The 24628-nt window shown below is 38.6% G+C and overlaps 4 protein-coding genes and 2 long non-coding RNA genes across 6 annotated transcripts in view; 2 read left to right on the forward strand and 4 right to left on the reverse strand.

The window, feature by feature from the left end:
* Nucleotides 1-8: 8 nt before the first annotated feature.
* LOC103517422 (protein suppressor of white apricot-like) lies at nt 9-21846 on the reverse strand. Its single transcript, XM_026829523.1, has 4 exons — nt 21738-21846; nt 20851-21025; nt 925-1078; nt 9-201 (listed from the first exon to the last, which is right to left on the reverse strand). Exons 1-4 carry the CDS (start codon nt 21815-21817, stop codon nt 26-28), a joined length of 585 nt encoding a protein of 194 aa, XP_026685324.1. The 5' UTR covers nt 21818-21846; the 3' UTR covers nt 9-25.
* Nucleotides 8558-11745, forward strand: LOC103517419 (vacuolar protein sorting-associated protein 29). Its single transcript, XM_026829526.1, has 4 exons — nt 8558-8809; nt 9621-9812; nt 10608-10843; nt 11135-11745. Exons 1-4 carry the CDS (start codon nt 8807-8809, stop codon nt 11250-11252), a joined length of 549 nt encoding a protein of 182 aa, XP_026685327.1. The 5' UTR covers nt 8558-8806; the 3' UTR covers nt 11253-11745.
* LOC113470807 lies at nt 12325-13749 on the reverse strand. Its single transcript, XR_003393731.1, has 2 exons — nt 13570-13749; nt 12325-12761 (listed from the first exon to the last, which is right to left on the reverse strand). It is a non-coding gene; the product is annotated as an uncharacterized LOC113470807 (long non-coding RNA).
* Nucleotides 19831-20469, reverse strand: LOC113470808. The gene is made up of 2 exons (XR_003393732.1): nt 20401-20469; nt 19831-20013 (listed from the first exon to the last, which is right to left on the reverse strand). It is a non-coding gene; the product is annotated as an uncharacterized LOC113470808 (long non-coding RNA).
* The window catches only part of LOC103517424 (protein suppressor of white apricot), a gene marked incomplete at its 3' end in the record, with an annotated part of 5139 nt that continues 2329 nt past the window's right edge, over nt 21819-24628 (reverse strand). The window contains exons 2-4 of the mRNA XM_008482458.2: nt 23053-23193; nt 22246-22415; nt 21819-21877 (exon numbers count right to left, since the gene is read on the reverse strand). Coding sequence (XP_008480680.2) covers nt 21819-21877; nt 22246-22415; nt 23053-23193 — 370 coding nt within the window. The remainder of the gene's footprint in view (nt 21878-22245; nt 22416-23052; nt 23194-24628) is intronic.
* LOC103517420 (splicing factor, suppressor of white-apricot homolog) lies at nt 23705-24625 on the forward strand. Its single transcript, XM_008482455.3, has 2 exons — nt 23705-23943; nt 24331-24625. The coding sequence occupies exons 1-2, from the start codon at nt 23799-23801 to the stop codon at nt 24507-24509; spliced, it is 324 nt and encodes a 107-aa protein (XP_008480677.1). The 5' UTR covers nt 23705-23798; the 3' UTR covers nt 24510-24625.

A 24628-nucleotide genomic window follows, 5' to 3' on the forward strand; every position in this document is an offset into this window, starting at 1 on the left:
TTCAGACCGCCTGACATACTGAGGTCTATCTATGCTCGCCACTCATGCTCAGACACTTACATTGTTTCTGTGAGCTATCTCCCTCGCTATTTCCATCTGATGGTGCCAGTGTTGACTCCGGGGTCAGAAGTTTGTTGAGTTCTCTCTCGTAGTAAGCGTTGTGCGGATCCCCAGGCTCGAGAAACGAAAACCTTGGATCACCTGAACAGAGAGGAAGCAAATGAAAAAATAATATTAATAGCAATTAATAATAACAGACCAGTTGTGCTGGCTTAGGTGAGGTTTCAAAGTCAAAGAGCTGAAAAAAATGAGGAGCTACGTATAGTAGTGAATTTCTCTTTTTCTTCTCCACGTCTAGATCGGTAAATCGATTTAAAAAATAAGGGTGAATTTGGTATACTGATTTTTAATAGAACTGTTGCATTTGGGGGGGAAAATGAATAAAAGGTCGATTCCTACGTAAAATTTGTGAAAAATTCAAACCTGAGGTCAAAACTAAAAAAAAAAAAAAAAAAAAAAAAAAAAAAAAAGGGAACGGAAGGTCAACCCATCATTCTGAATGATTCCTTCAGTTCACTGAATTACTTTTTTGTTTTCAGGAAGGTGAACCCATCATTTGTGGCTGATGGACAGTTTAAGGAGTTGTGACGTCACAAAATGAGAAATAAGAAGAAACGCGTTTCTCCAGCACTGCGCCGACATGAGTGGTGGGACTGGTGGGCCAAGAGCACCAGGATGCAAATGGAGGTCTTTACTTACATTTTCTCTTGACAATGATTTCAAAATCTCTCCCGTTCTTGGCCACATACACGACTAGCTTGTCTACACAAAATGAGAAATAAGTAGAAACGCGTTTCTTCAGCACTGCGCCGACATGAGTGGTGGGCCAAGAGCACCAGGATGTAAATGGAAGTCTTTACTTACATTTTCTCTTCACAATGATTTCAAAATCTCTCCCGTTCTTGGCCACATACACGACTAGCTTGTCTACAATCTTCTTCAGTTCTGCATCAGGAACAAGGACTTCATTCGAGTCACGAACCTGCGACCCTTTGACTGATGAGCCTTCGTCTTCCGTCTGAAAAATGAGGATTTTTTTTTCTAATTGTGATTTCAATTTAAGCCGTACGAAGGAGGCAATTACTAACCAAAACCAAAGAAGACTTGCTTCACCCACGAGTTAAAACTCTGATTATACCTGCCTCGGTGGTGTAGTGGTCAAGGCGCTCGCCTGGTAAACAGGAGGGCGTGGGTTCAATCCCAGCCGAGGTATGGAATCCTCAATATAATTTGAGAATTTGACCACAATAATAGTAGTAGCCTACTGCTGGAGTAAAGGGACTTTTCAGTCCTATTTAGTGGTCAAGGCGCTCGCCTGGTAAACAGGAGGGCGTGGGTTCAATCCCAGCCGAGGTATGGAATTTTATCCTCAATTTAATTTGAGGATTTGACCACAATAATAGTAGTAGCCTACTGCTGGAGTAAAAGGACTTTTCAGTCCTATTCGAGCAGTATAAATAAGCACTATTAAACTCCATTCTGTCCAGTTCTGATGAACCACTCATGAATTATGCAGACTGAAGTGCTTGTACAGGCTCGTTCTGCCGTTCTCACTTATCGCCCGAAAAAAATCGTGTCGTCTGTAGTGGGAACACTCCAATTCAAATTACATTGCTTACAGGACAACCATTCTGTCCAGTTCTGATGAACCACTCATGAATTATGCAGACTGAAGTGCTTGTACAGGCCCGTTCTGCCGTTCTCACTTATCGCCCGAAAAAAATCGTGTCGTCTGTAGTGGGAACACTCCAATTCAAATTACATTGCTTACAGGACATTCCGAAAAAATCAGATGAAAATCACAAGTGGGAAAGGGCCTTATGAGCCTCATTTCTAAAACCCAGTACACCCACTATTACACCTATCTCTCAAGCTGGTCTTTCAACAGGTCTGATGGTCTTTGGTCTTTCAACAAATGCTTTTCAAACCTGGTTTTTCAAAGGACCATCGCGTGTGGACTTTATAGACTGTCTTTCATGAACGCTTTTTTGAGTCCTCCCCCTCACAAAGGTAAGTTTTTTTTTTATTTATTTAGAAAGTTAGGTGTATTTTTTTTTAATACAAACTACCTATCGAATGGAAAGAAAATAGAAGGAAAGAAAAGACAACTAAATATTATATAACATTTATACAATACAAAACATTATTATTTTACATTATAGGTTAAATAAATAAACTTCTTACTTGCATCTCCTGTAAGTTTGTTGTTTCTTATCCCTTTTAAAGACGACTACGCCAGCCTAGTTAGCTTAGTTGGTAGTGCGTCTGCCTTGTAAGCGCTAGGCCGCGGGTTCGATTCCCGCCCGGGGCGGATTTTAAACCTAAAGGAGATATGCAAACAGTGAGTGAGGAGTGAGTTATAATTATAAGCTGTAGCCAAATAGTGATAACAGAATTAAGATATTTCTTTTATGTGTCATACACCAGAGTGATGGTCTCTAGCCATGTTTAATAGGCTTGTCCTGAACCACAGTCAACCATCATCAGGACTGCCAGCTAGCTAGACTGGTTGGGATCTGACTTAAACTCTGTAGTCCACGGTAAAGCATATTTCTCAATTATATTTCACTGTTTACACATCTCTAGACTATACTAATCTCACACAAGAGGTTCTCCAACTTAACTCCTGGCAGGTTCTTCCAATCTTCTTATTTTTCTTTCACTTTGTCTTTGTCCCAAATTCATTTGGGGTTGATGTTCCCCTCTGTTAATCTCTCCTTCCACATTCCTCTGTTCAATGCATCCTCTCTTCTATCTCACGTCCTCTTATACCTTATCTCTTTACCTTAACTTAGGTCTACCTCTCATTTTCTCTCCTCCTACATTGTTTCTCCACCATCTAACCCATATAGCTCTCATGTCTCCTCTCCATGTGACCAAATCATCTCAGCCTGCCCTCATTAATTGCTAGCTTTCTTCTACTTTTCTTTCCCTTCTAAACTTACCGGGTTCTAAATCAAGAATCATGTCAAGGGCTTGTCGATAGTGTGGCACTTGCTCATTGAGACCCGTCAGATTAAATTTGTCCTGAATGTAGTCTTCGTCAACTTCACAGAAGAATTCATTTCCTCGGAGTCCACAAAACCGGACCAAATCATCTCAGCCTGCCCTCATTAATTGCCAGCTTTCCTCCACTTTTTCCCCCTTCTAAACTTACCAGGTTCTAAATCAAGAATCATGTCGAGGGCTTGTCGGTAGTGTGGCACTTGTTCATTGAGACCCGTCAGATTAAATTTGTCCTGAATGTAGTCTTCGTCAACTTCACAGAAGAATTCATTTCCTCGGAGTCCACAACAACGTCACAGTATAACTCCTACTCACAACCTGTATAACTGCTATTCACAACCTGTATAACTGCTATTCACAACCTGTTTAACTGCTATTCAGAACCTGGATAACTGCTATTCAGAACCTGTATAACTGCTATTCAGAACCTGTATAACTGCTATTCAGAACTGGGGGTACTTGTTCAGAGGTCACGTCAATGACAATAGAAAATTGCTACAAAAGGAGCCTTCACGCATGAGCAGTGACCAGTGTTATTATAGGATTAGGTCAAACATAAAAATGCCGGTCTAGTTAGCTTAGTTGGTAGCGCCTTGTAAGCGCTAGGCCGCGGGTTCGATTACCGCCCGGGGCGGATTTTATCCCGAACGGATAAGGTTCATTCTCGGAACGGCTGGCTTTCTCCTATCCTGTGTTCCTTCTTTTTTTCGATTTCGGGACGATAAGACCTTAGCATTTACAGAGTTCCCTCTGTCAAACTTCTTGGAAAAAGAAGGGGAAGCCAAAATCAAATCTAGAAAAAAGACATTAATATCTTAACCAGCTTAATAACTATTTTGTTTATTTATTTTTATTCAAAATTAGTTATTATTACACACTTAAAATAATCAAGCAATCTAACATTTGCTTCCCTAAACAAGTTTAAAATAATAGATACCTACTCATACATACCTTTCGTTCATAGATTCAAGTAACAAAAATCAAGATAAAAGATTCCTGGTAAACAAGGGGTCGCCGGTTCGACTCCCAGCAGGGACATAAAATTTACTCCTATTGTAAGACTTTGACAACATAAGAGTCAAGTATACCTTATTTATACTGCTAAGATGAGACTGAAGACAATAAAATTAGACAATTACCCCGGGGCCAGAAAGTGAGTTTACACCAAGCTCAAGTTTTAATCTCGGTTTAAGAAATTGGCTAAAAATGTTTTTTTTTTTTTTTTTTTTTTTTTTTTTTTTTTTACCCAAAAAAGTTTCCCCCCCCCGGGGGTTAAAATAACCCCCTTTTTTTTTTTTTTTTTTAATCAACCAATCAGATTGCTCCATCCGAGAGTTAAACTTACACCGAGTTTACACTCACTTTGTGGATCCCGGCCTTAAAGAATTACAAATAGTTTTTTATTCAAGTCAATATGGATAAGAGAAATGGTTGCAGAGTAAATAGATGGAAATACAAACTTACTTGTTCAAGTCAAACTTAGGAAGAAATACCAATCACCTACCTACACATATTTACGTCAAAAGTGACAGAGAAAATGGTAGTAAAGAGTTTTGGCATTAAAAAAGTCTGTATTTCGTAATAAAAGAAATAAAAATAAATGGAAAAGTTCCTTCTCAAGTATTATATCAAAGGGGGGTTCCATTCATTAGATCATCACCGAGTTTACACTCACTTTGTGGATCCCGGCCTCAAAGAATTACAAATAGTTTTTTATTCAAGTCAATATGGATAAGAGAAATGGTTGCAGAGTATGGAAATACAAACTTACTTGTTCAAGTCAAACTTAGGAAGAATATTGGGTTCCATAAGGAATTGAAATACCAATCACCTACCTACACATACATATTTACGTCAAAAGTGACAGAGAAAATGGTAGTAAAGAGTTTTGGCATTAAAAAAAGAGCCTGTATTTCGTAATAAAAGAAATAAGAATAAATGGAAAAGTTCCTTCTCAAGTATTATATCAAAGGGGGTTCCATTCATTAGATCATTTTCTTACATAAATCAATTTATCGTGCTGGGACTTTTCAGTCCTATTCGGGCAGGATAAACAAGGTATATTCTATTCTATTCTATCGTTCACAATTCAACTCCAAACCAAGTAGGTGAGACTCAGAGCGCGAGAAATTAAAATGGTAAAAAAAATCTCACTACTAACAGAGAATATTAGAAAGCTTGGTAGGGAGACTGTAAAGTTTATAAACAAGAAGAAAACCATTCCCAGCTAGGAGGCAGTTCCTCAAGAGACTTTGAAATTATAAAAGTTTCAAGTCTCCATGGTAAATGTTTTAAGTCTCCATGCACAGTAGGAGAATTTGGATTTTTGTAGGCGAGGGCCAACCAGATGGTGCTTTTATCACAAACCAGGCAAATAATAAATAAATTTAAAAATCCCCACTTTAGCATGGAGGGAATTAAAAAAAAAAAAAAAAAAAAAAAAAAAAAAAAAAAATCCCGTCCTTACCTGGCATAAATTAAAAAAAGCCCCTCGCGTAAAAAAGATTTAAAAATCTCTGCCCTAACAAGGAGGGATTTTTTTTTCTTTTTCATAAATTTATTTTAAAAGGGGCACGACTTCGAATGTCATTAGCCCCTTAGGGAATTTTAAAAAATCTCGTCCCTAAGCTGACATTTAAAAAATCCCGCCCCTCACATGAAATAGATTTAAAAATCCCACGTAGAATCGAGGGAATTAAAAACCTGTTCCTCTCATGAAATAGATAAAAATCCCACATAGAATGGAGTAAATAAAAAAAATCCCGTGGAGTATATTGTATCAACCTACACGGAAAACATAAATAGAGGGATTAAAAGCAAGATAAAGGGGAGAAAGGGAATTTTAACGCTTGCCCGTATTGTAGCTGACGGCTCGTACGGGGGTTTTGAAATTGGCGGCCGCATTCTGCTGAAGCTGGTAGGCGAGGGAGTGGATTTTGAAACCGTACAGCCTGTGGAACAGAAGAAGGAAATTGATCTTATGTTAAATTTAAGGCCGAAAAATCTTAATATAGGCTGGGCAGTGCGCAAACTCTTGACGTTCGCGCACCTCCCGATAACCTCCTCTGTTCCTAAAAGATACCTACTACCTAAATTTTCTCCCTCCTATTTTCTCCTACCCACCCAATTTTCTCATCAGTTTCAATTCTTAACAACTTAAAAAAAAAAAAAAAAAAAAAAAAAAAAACAACCTTAGTCAAATCAGCTTAGTTAGCTTGGAAGTAGAGCGCCTCCCTTGTAAGCGATACTACGTAGGTCGCGGGTTCGATTCTCACCCGGACGGATATTATCCTAAACAAATAAGATTCGCTTCCACCTGGGGCAGATTTCATCCTGAACAGATGAGTTTCGCTGTCGGAACGGCCGGCTTTCTTCTATCCTGTCTTTCTCTCTTCACTTTCGGGACCGTATAAAACATCTCCATCAGAATAATGATGAACTCTCACTTCTCGAACTACGGGACCACAAAACCATGAAATCCACGAGACTTCTTCGGAACTGCTCATTTTCCTGGGGAGAAGAGTTGTATGTTTTATCATTAACTTTGAGTTTAGTTGGAACAAATGCTTTTGAAGGGCAAGTGTGGGTCCTTTTCTGAGCAATTTTTACATTGAAAAAGACACATAATGCATCACAACTTACAACCATTTAATATTTGATACAAGTTCCCTCCCTATATCGAGTCTTACCTTTCAATTTAGCCTTGAGATCTAGAGGTCTAACATGTCCATTACATTGGTTTCCACTATCACTATCATCCGAGTTAATGTTTATTACCTCGGGACTTGGAGCAGGAGTGGGGAGGGTGGGATTGTTAGACGCACTGATTTTGCATTCAGCTTTTATTGTACTAAATCGGGAGTTTAACCTCCTAATAATACTTTATTAAAGCATGATATACCGTGTGTTACCTCTCAATGAATGACTACGAACAGCAGGTCCCGAATCTGAAATGAGAAATCATTAAAATCAGAAGAATGGTTTGAGAGAGATCATAAAACAAACATTAGAAAAAAAAAACTCCCCTTTGTTTCGTTTTTATTTCGTACCAATGAAACAACTGCTGCACAAGACCGTGTGTCTTAGTATGCCAATTGGAGTGTCCCTCATCAGATCAGCAAGAATACCAAAAAATATACAATTAACAAGAAGATTACTTCAGTTAAAACATAAATGATCCAGCAAAAGTAATGATATCCCCTAAAAAAACCAACCGTGAAACAAAAAGATGCCAAGTGGGGCTACAAAGAATAGGAAGGAACCCACCGAGTCAAAAACAATGAACTCAAACCCAACACGCAAGTTTCGAGCATCCAGTGGTTTTCGTGTGTGTAAGGAACAATATTTCACACTAATCCACCACCTGAACGTACAAAAACGAAGAGTTGTATGTTATATCGTTAACTTTGAGTTTAGTTGGAAATGCTTTTGAAGGGCAAGTGTGGGTCCTTTTCTGAGCAATTTTTACATTGAAAAAGACACATAATGCATCACAACTTACAACCATTTCAGCCTGAGGGATAAGGTTCTTCCTGACAACCTCAGGACTTGGAGCAGGAGTGGGGAGGGTGGGATTGTTAGACACACTGATTTTGCGTTCAGCTTTCACTGTAGTAAATCGGGAGTTTAACCTCCTAATAATACTTTGTTAAAGCATGATATACCGTGTGTTACCTCTCAATGAATGACTAATGACTACGAACAACCAATAGGGATAGGGGGCTACAAAGAATAGGAAGGAATCCACCGAGTCAAAACAATGAACTCAAACCCGGTTCAACACGCAAGTTTCGAGCATCCAGTGGTTTTCGTGTGTGTAAGGAACGGCAAAAAGTAATGATATCCCTCTCAAAAAACTCGACCGTGAAATAAAGGTGCCAAGTAGAAACCATTTTTTTTTAAATCTTAATATGAAAGTAGTAGGTAACTCACCTTTCGCAGTCTTCTTCACACTCGATCCCCCCACAATCAAATCCGCGCTACCCGTCCGCTGCAACATTTTCAAAAACATTTCCGCTCTCCTCTTCCTCTCCCGCTGCTTTTCATCACTTTCACCACCGGCTTTCAACGCTTCAACCGATTTCTCCGCCTCAGAACCGATTTTAACACCGTCTGAAGCGATTTTCACAGTGTCTGACCCGGTTTTAGCACTTTCTAAACCGATTTTCGCCGTTTCTGTTCCCAATTTTCCTTCACCGGAAGGAACTCGAATAAAATGGTTTTTAACTTACCTTTTTAAACTTAAATTAGCCACACTTTAGCGAAATTTTGAAGAAATCTGAAAAAGAAAAAAAAGGAAAAGGGTTTTGTTTACCAACGCGCACAAACCGATTCGGAAAATTTTGCGTTTGCACCGAGTTGGAAAAAAAGCGGGAATTTTTCAGGACATTTTTCCCTCAGGGTAAAAAAATCCCGTTGGACCCTTTTTAAAAAGAGGGGAGGGGAAGACTATAGTGCAAGCTTCATGAACATAAACATTTGCAAAAAACAAAAAATCAATAATCAAATCGCAAATCCACGAAAACTGATAAGAAATGGATTAAATACTGGATTTATGGATTAATAATTAATTAATTAATTTTAACTATTAAAAGTCTTATCAGCCTTTATCTACAAGTGTTTTTTTTTTTAAATATCTGTAGAACTTTTTCTCAAGTCACCCTCCTCGGTTGGACAAGTTTTAGAATCTACCACGAATAATAAGAGATCCTGTTTGGCTGATTAGAACCTCCCATTTACAATGGTAAGTTGGTAAAAGCTTTTGCTTATTTATGCAAATAATTTACACCAGTGGTTCAGTCCAAAATAAAGGGCCTCTAAACCCCAAAATACTTATCGAGAAAATCAGTCCTTTGGTGTGGAACATTAGTGCTGAATTTTATCAAAATCATACTGGAAAAGAATGTGCTCCCAAAGCTAGATCAAGCCCAAAATCTGAATAGTCTTGAACACTTATCTGCTAAAATTGTATAAAACTTGACAACTCTTTCAAGTGGTAAAACAAATAACAGGCAAACTATAGGGAAAATCATTGAATTACCTACTTCAATTTTGGAACTCACCTCATTTCTTCACATATTTTGTTTCAGCTTGTACTAGTACTCGGTGATCTTCACATTCCCCACAGAACAAGTGGTCTTCCTGCCAAATTCAAGAAACTATTGGCATAGTAAGAGATCCTGTTTGTCTGATTGAACCTCCCATTTACAATGGTAAGTTTTCAAAAGCTTTTGCTTATTCATGCAAATAATATACACCAGTGGTTCAGTCCAAAATAAAGGGTCTCAAAACCCCAAAATACTTATCGAGAAAATCAGTCCTTTGGTGTGGAACATTAGTGCTGAATTTTATCAAAATCATACTGGAAAAGAATGTGCTCCCAAAGCTAGATCAAGCCCAAAATCTGAATAGTCTTGAACACTTATCTGCTAAAATTGTGTAAAACTTGACAACTCTTTCAAGTGTTAAAACAAATAACAGGCAAACTATAGGGAAAATCATTGAATTACTTCAATTTTGGAACTCACCTCATTTCTTCACATATTTTGTTTCAGCTTGTACTAGTACTTGGTGATCTTCACATTCCCCACAGAACAAGTGGTCTTCCTGCCAAATTCAAGAAACTATTGGTGCCTGGACGCATTCAACATATCCTATGCACAGGCAACTTGGTCACTAAAGAAACATTTGATTATTTGAAAACATTAGCCAGTGATGTACATGTAGTGAGAGGAGATTTTGATGAGGTAAATATTCTGTTCAAAACAAAAGCTAATAGGGAGTTTTGCCAGCCTAGTTGACTGGCTTTTTCCCATCCTGTCTTCCTTTTTTTTTTTTTTTTCACTTTCTATGTAATGAGGTGCTGAGATCTGAGCAGATAAAGTTCCCTCTATCAAACCTAGAAAAAAGTAAATAATGAAAGTACTTAGTGTGGACAGGACATGATTCAAGATTCATTACAACTTGATCAACATCAATAGACTGAAGTGTAGAAACTGATTTAAGTAAAGCTAATGATTAACTGCTATTTTATGTAAATTTTCTAGGGCACTAGCTACCCGGAGAAGAAAGTAGTGACTGTGGGACAGTTCCGCATTGGTTTATGCCATGGTCATGACATCATTCCATGGGGTGACCCAGAGGCCCTAGCTTTACTTCAACGTCAGTTAGACGTAGACATTCTCATCTCTGGCCATACACACAAGTTTGAAGCGTATGAACATGAGAATAAGTTCTACATCAATCCTGGATCAGCCACAGGTGCATTCAATCCTCTAAATCGAACCCACGGCCTAGCGCTTACAAGGCAGATGCACTACCAACTAAGCTAACTAGGCTGGCCACTTTCTATGTAATGACCTGCTGTGATCTGAGCAGATAAAGTTCCCTCTATCAAACCTAGAAAAAGTAAATAATGAAAGTACTTAGTGTGGACAGGACATGATTCAAGATTCATTACACCTTGATCAACATCAATAGACTGAAGGGTAGAAACTGATTTAAAGCTAATGATTAACTGCTATTTTATGTAAATTTTCTAGGGCACTAGCTACCCGGAGAAGAAAGTAGTGACTGTGGGACAGTTCCGCATTGGTTTATGCCATGGTCATGACATCATTCCATGGGGTGACCCAGAGGCCCTAGCTTTACTTCAACGTCAGTTAGACGTAGACATTCTCATCTCTGGCCATACACACAAGTTTGAAGCGTATGAACATGAGAATAAGTTCTACATCAATCCTGGATCAGCCACAGGTGCATTCAATCCTCTAGAACCGTAAGTTACCTCGTCTTGACTGTCCCATTTTGGTGAAATTTGACAAAATATTTGAGCACATAGAGGAAATTTATTCACGAAGCTTTGGCTTCAATTGGCCTATGGAAGCCTTGTAAGAGCCCTTTCCTAAATGAGGTCTGTAGTTTACTGAACCTTCTGAGGAAATACATTGTAGTCCCAGGGAGAAGAAGAAGTTTACTGAACCATTTATTGCACTTCTCATTCCTGGAAGGCCAACCCATCATTCTGAATGATTCCTTCAGTTCACTGAATTACTTTTTTTGTTTTCAGGAAGGTGAACCCATCATTTGTGCTGATGGACATTCAAAGTAGCAATGTTGTCACCTACGTGTATCAGCTGATTGCCGATGAAGTCACCGTTGAGAGAATCGACTACAAGAAAAGTTGAGGAGTGGCCACCACAGACACCATTCTGTCCAGTTCTGATGAACCACTCATGAATTATGCAGACTGAAGTGCTTGTACAGGCCCGTTCTGCCGTTCTCACTTATCGCCCGAAAAAAATCGTGTCGTCTGTAGTGGGAACACTCCAATTCAAATTACATTGCTTACAGGACATTCCGAAAAAATCAGATGAAAATCACAAGTGGGAAAGGGCCTTATGAGCCTCATTTCTAAAACCCAGTACACCCACTATTATACCTATCTCTCAAGCTGGTCTTTCAACAGGTCTGATGGTCTTTGGTCTTTCAACAAATGCTTTTCAAACATGGTTTTTCAATGGACCATCGCGTGTGGACTTTATAGCCTGTCTGTCATAAATGCTTTTTTGAGTCCTCCCCTCACAAAGGTAAGTTTTTTTTTTTTTTTTAGAAAGTTAGGTGTATTTTTTATATACAAACTACCTATCGAATCGAAAGAAAAGACAACTAAATATTATATAACATATTTTATACAATACAAAACATTATCATTTTACATTATAGGTTTAATAAATAAAATAAAACTTCTTACTTGTATCTCCTGTAAGTTTGTTGTTTCTTATCCCTTTTAAATACGACTACGCCAGCCTAGTTAGTTTAGTTGGTAGAGCGTCTGCCTTGTAAGCGCTAGGCTGCGGGTTCGATTCCCGCCCGGGGCGGATTTTATCCTAATGGGATAATGTTCGTTCTCTGACCGGCTGGCTTTCTCCTATCCTGTCTTCCTTCTCTCTTCGATTTCGAGACGATAAGACCTCGGCAGTTACAGTTCCCTCTATCAAACCTAAAAAAAAAAACACATCCATTGGTCAAACTTGAGAGCGAGAATTTTTCGTTCACAAATACGGGTATAAATTCTTGTGGCGTTTTCACATTTTGAACAATCAGTCAAGATGATCAAATCAATCAGAAGACGATGAGCTCTCACTTCGCGAACTTCGGGAGCGCGTTCTTCGTTTCCTCTTACAATCAGTCAAGATGATCAAATCAATCAGAAGACGATGAGCTCTCACTTCGCGAACTTCGGGAGCGCGTTCTTCGTTTCCTCTTCTTACTCTTATGACTTTTGCTTCTCTCCGGACTCCTAGACCGACTATGGCTGTCCCTTCTATGTCGCGATTTACTTGACCGGTGGTGCGGCGAGACGGAATCCCGCTTCCGCTTTTTCTTGGCATGCTTCTTCGCGACTTTCGAAGTTTTCTTGTGACGTGACCTTTTCGGGCTGGGGCTTCGCGAAGGATCTTTCCTATGCGACTTCTTCTTTCGGTGACTTTTCCTGTCGGGTGATTTGGAGTAGCGGCTTAGGTCGCTACTGGTCGCGCTATCCGAGCGACTGCGGTGGCGGGCCTTGTCGCTCTTGTGTTTGTGGTGCCGATGATGGTGCGAGGATTTGAGCTTGCGGATTTTAGGCGGTGGTGGCGCCGTGTCTAGGGAAGGTTTCGATAGGTGTCCCGGGGATTTGCTTCGCGTCCGGAGCGCTGTGGATTAAAACAATAGATAGGGTAAGTGTACCATTTATTCGCCCACCTAAAAAACGTATCATTTATTGGCCCACCTGTCCACATTTATTTTTCTAATTTTTGTTTGTGGTGCGAGGATTTGAGCTTGCGGATTTTAGGCGGTGGTGGCGCCGTGTCTAGGGAAGGTTTGGGTAGGTGTCCCGGGGATTTGCTTCGCGTTCGGAGAGCTGTGGATTAAAACAATAGATAATTGATAATTAACATTACTTGCCTCGGTAGCGTAGTGGTCAAGACGCTCGCCTGGTAAACAGGAGGGCGTGGGTTCGATCCCAGCCGAGGCATGGAATTTTATCCTCATTTATTTGAGATTTTGATTACATAGTAATGGAGCTCTAAGGGTTAGGTGGTAGAGAACGCCTCCGGCGTTAACCTCACCTAGTGGTTACCTTCCACTCAAGAGTCTATATTAAAGGGTTACAATCAATACTACCCCAAGAAAGATAATGGTACAGTTAATTCAGTTATGAAAACAGGGGTAGAAATTAATTAAACTAGTAAGCATGGACGGGCACGCATGCCTTGTAAGCGCTAGGCCGCGGGTTCGATTCCCGCCCGGGTCGGATTTTACCCTGAAAGGATCGTCCTCGGAATGGCTGGTTTTCTCCTATCCTGTCTTCCTTCTCTCTTCGATTTTAGGACGATAAGACCTAAGCAGTTACACAGTTCCCTCTATCAAACCTCTTGAAAAATAATAATAAAAAGCTTTCTACAAAGGCAATATTTGATACAAGTTCCCTCCCTATATCGTCCCTATATCGAGTCCTACCTTTCAATTTAGCCTTGAGATCTAGAGGTCTAACATGTCCATTACATTGGTTTCCACTATCACTATCATCCGAGTTAATGTTTATCACAGTAATGTCAGTGTTCCCATTGGATTCCACAGGTCCCGAGTCTGAAATGGGGAACCATTAAAATCAGAAGAAAGGTTTGAGAGAGATCATAAAACAAACATTAGAAAAAAAAAAGGTTCCCTTTGTTTCTTTCGTTTTTATTTCGTACCAATGAAACAACTGCTGCACAAGACCGTGTGTCATAGTATGCCAATTGGAGTGTCCCTCATCAGATTAGCAAAAATACCAGAAAATACACAATTAACAATAAGATTACTTCAGTTAAAACATAAATGATCCAGCAAAAGTAATGATATCCCCTAAAAAAACCAACCGTGAAACAAAAAGGTGCCAAGTTGGAAGGAACTTCCTCGCTTTTTCGCAGGTCGCTAATCACAGGCGGTGGAGGAATGATCTGTGGAGGGGGAGGCGGGGTTGGAGGGCCGCTACAGGTCGCTCCTGGCTGGTCGCTACTTTCCTCGTCGCTGGACTCTTCCAGGGCGGATTTGACCTTGGTGTCGGGCGCCGGCAGACTTTTGTCTTTGAGGCGCGGTCGGAAGGAACTTCCTCGCTTTTTCGCAGGTCGCTAATCACAGGCGGTGGAGGAATGATCTGTGGCGGGGGAGGCGGGGTTGGAGGGCCGCTACAGGTCGCTCCTGGCTGGTCGCTACTTTCCTCGTCGCTGGATTCTTCCAGGGCGGATTTGACCTTGGTGTCGGGCGCCGGCAGACTTTTGTCTTTGAGGCGCGGTTTTTTGATGGAAAACCGAAGGAGAGCTGGAAACAATACATTGAAGGAATGAAGCGAGTTCTAACTAATTGGACGATTTTGAGGAATAGACAAACCAAATATGGTTAAGGAATATTAAAGTCAATAAAGGCTCTAAATGTTAAGAGATCTGACCCAAACCTCATACACCAATAGAGATTTCAAATAGTAAACCTTAATTTTCTAAAACGCTATGTTTCGCTGTTGGAACAATGAGCACGAAAGGGGGTTGATACTCATACTTCGCGATTGAATGTGAACAAGCAGGGTCCGTCCCTCCGGGAATTTTTTAGCCCGTAGTGATTAGAGAAAATCAGTACCTGTACCTACCTAATTTGTTTAATATTCAGTTTATTATTATTCTTGATTTGATTTTTCGATTTTACTTTCATGTAATGATTTAAAAATTGAAGGAATGAAGCGAGTTCTAACTAATTAGACGATTTTGAGGAATAGACAAACCAAATAAGGTTAAGGAATATTAAAGTCAATAAAGGCTCTAAATGTTACAAGATCTGACCCAAACCTCATACACCAATAGAGATTTCAAATAGTAAACCTTAATTTTCTAAAACGCTATGTTTCACTGTTGGAACAATGAGCACGAATGGGGGTTGATACTCCTACTTCGTGATTGAAGGTGAAAAATGAAAATGAAATAAAAATGATAGATTATCAATCGATTTTTTCAAGCCCTAGTAAATGTAAATGCAATTTCTTTGTGTTATTATGTCACAACTTTGGTGCTCACTGCAGCATTGTAGGATTTTTCCCAATAAGTATCTCAATAATCCTAACAACCAATGTTTACCTACCATGCTGGCACCGGTCGCTATGCGCATTTACATGTCATAGCTACTCATTTTCCTCACGAGGCTGAGTGGGCCCCGCAACAGCCAGTCACGGGATCAATCATTTGCATGATACAAATTTCTTGACCCCGCCGGGAATCGAACCCGGATCTCCCGCGTGCAAGGCGAGTGCAGTGACCACTACACCATGGGAGCTGACTAAAGAAGTATTATTATTATGATTATTATTATTATTATTATTATTATTATTATTATTATTATTATTATTATTATTATTATTATTATTATTATTATTATTATTATTATTATTATTATTATTATTATTATTATTATTATTATTATTATTATTATTATTATTATTATTATTATTATTATTATTATTATTATTATTATTATTATTATTATTATTATTATTATTATTATTATTATTATTATTATTATTATTATTATTATTATTATTATTATTATTATTATTATTTTTGAGTGAGAAAATGTGAAAAAAGTCCCCCAAAAACCAGTTTTTTTGGATTTTTGGCTTTATGGTTTTCTGGACAAAATTTGCACCACCATTTTCGTGTTCCTGGTAAAAAGACCTTTAATTTGATATATAGGTCGACCAGGTTTGGATAAGTCCTTCTATGGGAACAGACAGAGTGACAGACAGAATGACAGACAGACAGACAGACGACACCGAAGCGAATACAATAGTCCGTCCCTTATACCTTTTTATTACTATTGTAATAATAAAGGAAGGACGGACTAAAAACAAAGAAGACTTGCATCACCCACGAGTTAAAACTCTGATTAAGGCCCTGGCCAGAAGATCCTTTCATCAGACGCAGAAAGTGAGTTCCCAGTTTTTTCTTCTTTTTTTTATATATAGAGGTAACTGTAGTAACCGCTAAGGTCTTATCGTCCCCAAAGCGAAGAGAGAAGGAAGACAGGATAGGAGAAAGACAGCCCGAGAAAGGCAGTTCCGAGAACGAACTTCATCTGTTAAGAATAAAATCCGCCCCGGGCGGGAATTGAGCCCGCGACCTAGCGCTTACAAGGCAAACGCGCTACCAACCAAGCTAACTAGGCCAGCACAAGCAGGACTAAATTTCTGTAAAAAAAAAAAAAAAAAAAAAATTACCCCATTTTTTCAGGCACACTACTTAAATTTGTCAAGGGTCTAGGTTTTTCTTGCCCTTAGAATCAATTTAATTTGAAGAAACCATTTACTTATGAAAATTTGTAATGAAACTTAACGTGAGTTTCATCCGATCTTTTTTGTTTTGTTTTTTTTTTTGTTTTTTTAATGTCCCCGAACAAGTGGGATCGGGCCTTTAGAAATACCAATATGAAAGAAAAAAGGTGATTCTTTTCATGAGAAAGGATGGGAGAAGGAGAAAGGGATAGAAGAATAGGATATACCTTGTTGTCTTTGGGCCAATTAAATTTTACAAATTATTGGATAGTTCTTTTCTACTCAATACATGTTCAGGCTGTCCAAATACGGTAGAAGAAAGAAGGAAGGGAGAGGAGAGATGGAGGGAAAGAGAGAGGAAGTAAAAGGAAACCACCGAAAAAATAAACATTGGAGATTATTGGGGAGACAATAGGGGTTGGTGGGGTCACATACTCACTTTGACTTTATGGAGGAGTTTCAAACTTACAAACGCGTCAGAAAAATACCATTGCTCTGCTTCCGATGAAAGACCGGTTGTTGGGAGGTGAAAATAGAGATGAGGGTCCTCCTAAATTGCCGAGGGGTAATTTTACCCTAGATTCCAAAGGGTTAAAATTTACCCTGGATTCCAGTTTTTTTTTTTTTTTTTTTTTTTTTTAAAAAATTTTTTAATCAATTCCGTAAAAAGTTTTATCTAAGGAAAAAAAAAATCAATCTGGTAAAAGTTGTCTCTCACTTACCCCGGTATCCGCAATGAATTCTCCCACCGATATCGTAGCTCCTGCACAAACTCAAACCACACGTGAGCGAAAGACTTTGCCCCGCCCATCGAGTATAGAGCGTGCGAACTGCAGATTGCAAGTCTCCAGACTAGACCGTCCGGGGGACATGATTTGAGTCCGCTCAACCCCTCCTGGGGAAATGGATAAGAGAATAGAGGAACAATAGATAAGAAAATGGTGAAAAATACTTTCCTGATTCTAAGCGCTCTTTGGATAAGTATTTTTCGTTTGCCGTTTCTCTTGTCTTTGGCGGAGAAAGTTTTTTTTTTTTTCAAAATAAGGGAAGTGGGTTCAATTGGAAAGGAAGTCAGTTTTTCTTGTTGGCACTACTTACCTGAGTAACATCATCTTGCTTGATAATTTGACAACCTATGCTTTCCGAATACTCGTTCCTCTGAAACGAAATAAAAATAACAATAATAAATTCAGCTTATTCGAAAAATGGAAAGTCGATTTCTGTTTGGGTCTGACCAAAAGCTTGTTTTTATTTCTAGTCGCCAGCCTAGTTACTTTGGTAACGCGACTGTCTTGTAAGCGCTAGGCCGCGGGTTCGATTCCTACCCAAGGCAGATTTTATCCTGAACGAATAATGGGTCGAAAATTCGAGAGCGAGAAAATTGAGAAATCACATTGATTGAATAATGTTCGCTCTCGGAATGGCCGACTTTCTCCTATCCTGTCTTCCTTCTTCGTCGATTTCGGGACGATAAGACCTTATCAGTTACAGTTCCCTCTATCAAACCTCTTGCATTTATAATGAAACTCCTTGTTTCACCGTAACTTTTGATCAGTTTGCCCGCTTTAAATAAAATTTAGCAGACATGTTTACTTGATTACATTGTTTACCATACAGAGGATTTGTAAATGCAATTTCTTTGTGTTATGTCACAACTTTGGTGCTCACTGCAGCATTGTAGGATTTTTCCAATATCTCAATAATCCTAAAATCCAATGTTTACCTACCATGCTGGCACCGGTCGCTATGCGCATTTATATGTCATAGCTACTCATTTTCCTCACGAGGCTGAGTGGGCCCCGCAACAGCCAGTCACGGAATCAATCATTTGCATGATACAAATTTCTTGACCCCGCCGGGAATCGAACCCGGGTCTCCCGCGTGCAAGGCGAGTGCAGTGACCACTACGCCATGGGAGCTGACTAGTAAATAGGTATATCGGAAGGAACACAGTGCAAAAGTGAGTTTAATCTCATCCTGGCCACGCACATTCAGACTGTCTGACATACAGAGGTCTATCTATGCTCAGACACTTACATTGTTTCTGTGAGCTATCTCCCTCGCTATTTCCATCTGATGGTCCCGGTGTTGACTCCGGGGTCAGAAGTTTGTTGAGTTCTCTCTCGTAGTAAGCGTTGTGCGGATCCCCAGGCTCGAGAAACGAAAACCTTGGTCATACAACAGAAAAATCAGATCATTGATCACCCTATAGCTAAAAGTTTCAAATAAACTCAGTAAATCACCTCTATAAATTTGGTATATTTATTATCTTTTGGACAGTCTCAATTTTGTGTCAGAACACCTAAGTACATTCTTCACTTTATTTTTCATCATTTTGGATCTATTTCATGATTTGACCTTATAATTAAGCATGCCATTCTTGGAAAAACTAATATTACTTACCCATTATGTAGTGGCTCCTTGCATCCCACAGCTTTAATTTCACCGAGAGCTGTTCCATAGCAACAAATGAATTTCCACATTCCAAGGCACTTTGATCCACAGAAACCATCAGTCCAGGAATCTCATTTGCTAGCTAGATCAATATTTTTCTTCTCTTTCTCCATGGTAGTATAATATTACTAAATACTCCCATTGGAGATTTTAAGCTAAGTTATCATGTTAAAGGTAAAGGAAGGACAATATAAGGAGAAAGGTTTTGGTGAAATTCAGTTTTTTTTTTTTTTTTTTTTTTTTTTTTTTTTAATTGAACAAAACAATTTATATTCCTAAAGGCCCGTTTGGGTCAAGTGGATTGGGACAGATCACATGTTTTCAGGCACACTAAATTTCTCAAGGGTCTAGGTTTTTCTTGCCCTTGGAATCAATTTAGTTTGAAGAAACCATTTACTGATGAAAATTTGTAATGAAACTTAACGTGAGTTTCATCCAATCTTTTTTTTTAATGTCCCCGAACAAGTGGGATCGGGCCTTTAGAAATACCAATTTGAAAGAAAAAAGGTGATTCTTTTCATGAGAAAGGATGGGAGAAGGAGGAAGGGATAGAAGAATAGCATATACCTTGTTGTCTTTGGGCCAATTAAATTTTACAAATTATTGGATAGATCTTTTCTACTCAATACATGTTCAGGCTGTCCAAATACGGTAGAAGAAAGAAGGAAGGGAGAGGAGAGATGGAAGGAAAGAGAGAGGAAGTAAAAGGAAACCACCGAAAAAATAAACATTGGGGAGACAATAGGGGTTGGTGGGGACACATACTCACTTTGACTTTATGGAGGAGTTTCAAACTTACAAACGCGTCAGAAAAATACCATTGCTCTGCTTCCGATGAAAGACCGGTTTTTAATCCCGTTTTCTTTCTTTTACATTTTCTTATCCCATAGGAAGGAAAGTAAATTATAATAACCAATTCAGGGAGATAGCAAGTTGTACAATACCCATGTCCAATTTTACATATGCCATCTTTTTTTAACAACAAACACACAAGAGAAAATAAAGAAAAAATGTGGAATTATAAGATTTAATTATGTAGAGAAATAAAACCCGACTGATACTTACGGATTCAGGTAGCGTAGACATGGTAGGCACTTGTAGACTCGGGTGCAGGTAGTCCTCTTGTTCTGAGGATGAATTCAGCTCAGATGATTCTGGCAAAAACAAAATCACACATCAGATCTTTATTATATTCACGTTTTTTAATGGGGTTTCATTATTATTTATTACACATTTAGAGCAATTAATTATCAGCCATTAGTGATTTAGTGGGGTTAAATGGAGTTTACCTGAGTATAGTGAATTCCGTCTAACAGTGACCAGCACACCACAAGCAATAAAACTGGCCTGACCTCTGTTTCAGAAAGGAGTTAATTATACTTTGTAATTCCAAAAGAACCAATAAGAAAACAATTTAAATTGGTACTTAAATTTAGACTCAGATTATGGTCCCAGCCATAAATGGACAAAAATTCTAAAAGGAAGAAAAAAATCCTAAAATTAAAGGACCATGAAGAGGGGAAAAAAAAGAAGTGACTTACTTTGCTGCTCATAAGTTCCCGGCATGTAGCGTCCACTCTGGATTGCACTGAGCACATGTCGATAGAACGTTATATATATATAGAGGTAACTGTGGTAACTGCCAAGGTCTCATCATCCCGAAAGCAAAGAGAGAAGGAAGACAGGATAGGAGAAAGACAGTCCCGAGAACGAACTTTATCTGTTAAGGATAAAATCCGCCCCGGGCGGGAATTGAGCCCGCGACCTAGCGCTTACAAGGCAGACGCGCTACCAACCAACCTAACTAGGCCAGCACAAGCAGGACTAAATTTCTGTAAAAAAAAAAAAAAAAAAAAAAAAAAAAAAAAAAACCCCCATTTTTTTCTTTTTTTTTCGCAAAATAAAAAAAAAAAAAAAAAAAAAAAAAAAAAAAAATGTACCCCATTTCTGCTTCCATTTTCCGGAAAATTTATAATTCTCACAAAACTCACATCGGAATTGGCATCTTCAGGATTATAATATTCAGGAGCTCCGGATATAATGGCAGACCGAGACACCAACATAGGTTCAGCAACCGCGGCCTTGGTTGACACTTGGACGGGTGACGCATTTCCAGCCTTGCTGCTTGTTGGACTGTTGCTTCGAGAGTTGGACGAAGATGGTGATCTAGAAAGAGACAAAAGAATTTTTACTATTATTATTGTGAGGAGAGAGAAGGACAGGATAGGAGAAAGCCAGCAGTTCCGAAATTGAACTTTATGTTCGATTGCAAATATTTCAACGGGTTACTTTCTGGTGTTCTCGTGTTGACCCAGCACCTAAATGGGAAGTATTGTGTCTCTTCTCGCCCATCTGATGAGAGGCATACTACGGGATAGGCATGCTACGACACAGGCCACAAGCGTCTAATGTAGCAGTTGTTCCATTGCTACGAAATAAAAACGGCGGTGGGAACACTCATCTTTTTAAAAAACCAAAAAAAAACTTATTCATTGTCAAAAAAGAGCGGGGGAAAACACTAAAAAAAAAAAAAAAAAAAAAAAGTGTTAGGAAATTCATATTGGACGGGAATCGAACCCGCGAAATAGAGCTTACAGGCGCAATATTCTCCAGAGAAAAAAAAAAAATTGGTGCTAGGGTGCCACAAGTTTATGAGAGAGAGAGAGAGCGTGCTAGAGAGGTATTTGTGAGTTCTCGGCTTGATTCGGTTATATCTAACAAGTAAAAGTAATCGGATTACAAGTATTTTGTACTCGGTTCTCGAAAAGTAATCAATTACTTTTACCGGTTCTTGAAAATACCAAGTACTACCCATCTCTAAGCGTAAGTGGCTGAGAAGAGATCAGGGGTTGTGTGGAAGACCACTAAAAAAACTTACTGTGATGCATCCGATCCAGTGGTGCCAAGTCCAATGAGCGGCAGTATGGTTTGCTTCTCCCTGATCTTACTGATGAGCATAGAATATGCACAGTCCTCTGATGGCTTGTAATGCTTCCTGCAGTCTTTTCAACTCTTCCTCTGAGGGAAAATAAAAATATACAGACATTTTATTGGTCAAATACCTAGGTGTATAAAATCATAACAATCAGAGAGTAGATAAATTTACCACTACTACACTACGCTACACTCTTGAACTACAAATAATTTTAGAGTTATGCAAGTGCAGCACTCATATGAGCCTTTTCATGTTTTCCTCCTCGAAAGGCACGCACAAATTTTCACTGTTTCTTTTGGCTTCAATGTTGCATTGATGCTACAAAAACAAAAGCTACAGGTTATTGCTAAAAAAAAAAAAAAAAAAAAAAAAAAAAAAATAATAAATTACATTGTAAAGCTAAAAAAAAAAAATAATAAAAATAAAAATAATACAAGATATAATTAATTACCTTGGTATAAAAGGTCCACATCTTCATCCTTGTTCAAAGCATAATATCTTTCTTCATCACACATTTGCTCAACCCTACGTTCTTCATTTGTTAGAGACATCATGGAATCGTAACCTCCAGGAAGAGGTTCATGTTGCTTTAAATCGTACAGAGCTCCTCGTCCATCATATCTGAAAGACGGGTATGAATTTAGATTGATTGGTGGTTTTACTGTATAACAAGGGGTTTCTTTTCTTTTTCTTTTCTAAGCAGCCCCTTACAAAAGTGGAGAATCACATGTCCCCCTTACAAGCACATTCCTACAAAATCCCTGATGTTGCTCTTATTTTTACTATCAATTCAGTGACAATCTACCCAAGTGCTAACAATAATCCCACCCAGCAGAAAGTACGCTTATTTTCATTACTGTCATTGTGGTAAATCTGTTGTATAGATAGGTAGATACCTGATCTTTTTAGTTTGTACTTGGTATGTATGTGTTGGTTGATCAGTAGTGAATCAGCGCCTTGGCGCGAGACAAATAAATTTATTACGATTTTCCATAAATAATAAAAATGAGTTCATTCTTTTTGCTTCTGAATTTATAAAATAAAACAAAATCTAACAATGTTGAGAATAAAAGACATACACTGTTTGGGATTGAACCCACACCCTCCTGACTAACAGGTAAGGTAAATACCTACATATTATGTCTAACACAAGTTTCCTTCACTAATGCACATGCTTAGCTGTAGGGGCACACGCCACACAGCCATAAAAGATAGGTTGAGGTTGAGCTTATATGAATCTACTAATCAATATACAAACCTGTCAATTTTGATGCTATCATCTCCCATCCAAGGAATCAGGTGTTTTCCCTGATCAATGTACAGAGCTTTTTCATCGTCCCGGAACAATTTACACGAGTATCCAAATATGAGTAGCTCGGCAACATTTGGCTCTGCTCGCCTGGATTTGTTGTGTGCCATTGCTAAGAATGAACATTATCCCATCAGGATAAAATCCGGCCCGGGCGGGAATAGAACCTGCGGCCTAGCACTTACAAGGCAGATGTGCCACCAACCAAGCTAACTAGGCTGGCTGATTAAACTTTATCAATTTAATTAACAATGCTTTGATATTCACAACAAAATTAAAAAGAAAAATGTAAAACAATAATAAATAGGTACCTACCTAGTCATGGAAATTAAATAAAATGATAATAATTATAAGAGGCCCTCTCAGAGTCACCAAAAGCTACTTAAATTTATTTCCATTGTATTTTCTATGGCCAAGTGGACATCACACTAGGCTTGTACACCAGAGGTTCCTGGGTTCAATTTGAGTTTGGGGTGCACTCAAGCTTGTGACAACAATTGAGTAGCTAATTATAATCAGCAAAAAGTAAAATCTACTAATATATTTGAGTGAATTCTACAGTTCTTCCTGATTGTACAACAGTGAACTCATCTTCTTGTTTTTTGTTTTCTATCCTCCCATTTTAGCCAACAAGCAAAAAACACTTTGCCATCATTGAGAAGACTGCTTCGTTCATAAACTCGCAAGGGGCTCAAATGGAAATCCTGCTCAAAATGAAGCAAGCGTCCAATCCACACTTTGGGTTCTTGTCGTTTGACAATCCCCTGTATCCGTTCTATCGACATGTGCTCAGTGCAATCCAGAGTGGACGCTACATGCCGGGAACTTATGAGCAGCAAAGTAAGTCACTTCTTTTTTTTCCCCTCTTCATGGTCCTTTAATTTTAGGATTTTTTTCTTCCTTTTAGAATTTTTGTCCATTTATGGCTGGGACAATAATCTGAGTCTAAATTTAAGTACCAATTTAAATTGTTTTCTGATTGGTTCTTTTGGAATTACAAAGTATAATTAACTCCTTTCTGAAACAGAGGTCAGGCCAGTTTTAATGCTTGTGGTGTGCTGGTCACTATTAGACGGAATTCACAATACTCCGGTAAACTCCATTTAACCCCACTAAATCACTAATGGCTGATAATTAATTGCTCTAAATGTGTAATAAATAATAATGAAACCCCATTAAAAAACGTGAATATAATAAAGATCTGATGTGTGATTTTGTTTTTGCCAGAATCATCTGAGCTGAATTCATCCTCAGAACAAGAGGACTGCCTGCACCCGAGTCTACAAGTGCCTACCATGTCTACGCTACCTGAATCCGTAAGTATCAGTCGGGTTTTATTTCTCTACATAATTAAATCTTATAATTCCACATTTTTTGTTTATTTTCTCTTGTGTGTTTGTTGTTAAAAAAGATGGCATATGTAAAATTGGACATGGGTATTGTACAACTTGCTATCTCCCTAAATTGGTTATTATAATTTACATTCCTTCCTATGGGATAAGAAAATGTAAAAGAAAGAAAACGG

The sequence above is a fragment of the Diaphorina citri genome, unplaced genomic scaffold (genome assembly GCF_000475195.1).
Source record: "Diaphorina citri unplaced genomic scaffold, Diaci psyllid genome assembly version 1.1 scaffold1842, whole genome shotgun sequence".
NCBI lineage: Eukaryota > Metazoa > Arthropoda > Insecta > Hemiptera > Psyllidae > Diaphorina > Diaphorina citri.

Excerpts from the sequence above, each read along its gene's own strand:
- LOC103517419 (XM_026829526.1), top strand. Across the intron at positions 9,813-10,607 it reads TGAGAGGAGATTTTGATGAG|GGCACTAGCTACCCGGAGAA; the intron begins GTAAATATTCTG and ends TAAATTTTCTAG. Across the intron at positions 10,844-11,134 it reads GCATTCAATCCTCTAGAACC|GAAGGTGAACCCATCATTTG; the intron begins GTAAGTTACCTC and ends TTTTGTTTTCAG.
- LOC103517422 (XM_026829523.1), bottom strand. The coding sequence starts at position 21,817 with ATGCTCATCAGTAAGATCAGGGAGAAGCAAACCATACTGCCGCTCATT. Across the intron at positions 1,079-20,850 it reads CTGAAGATGCCAATTCCGAT|ACGGAAGACGAAGGCTCATC; the intron begins GTGAGTTTTGTG and ends CTCATTTTTCAG. Across the intron at positions 202-924 it reads AATCATTGTGAAGAGAAAAT|GTGATCCAAGGTTTTCGTTT; the intron begins GTAAGTAAAGAC and ends CTCTCTGTTCAG.
- LOC103517420 (XM_008482455.3), top strand. The coding sequence starts at position 23,799 with ATGGAAATCCTGCTCAAAATGAAGCAAGCGTCCAATCCACACTTTGGG. Across the intron at positions 23,944-24,330 it reads GGGAACTTATGAGCAGCAAA|AATCATCTGAGCTGAATTCA; the intron begins GTAAGTCACTTC and ends TGTTTTTGCCAG.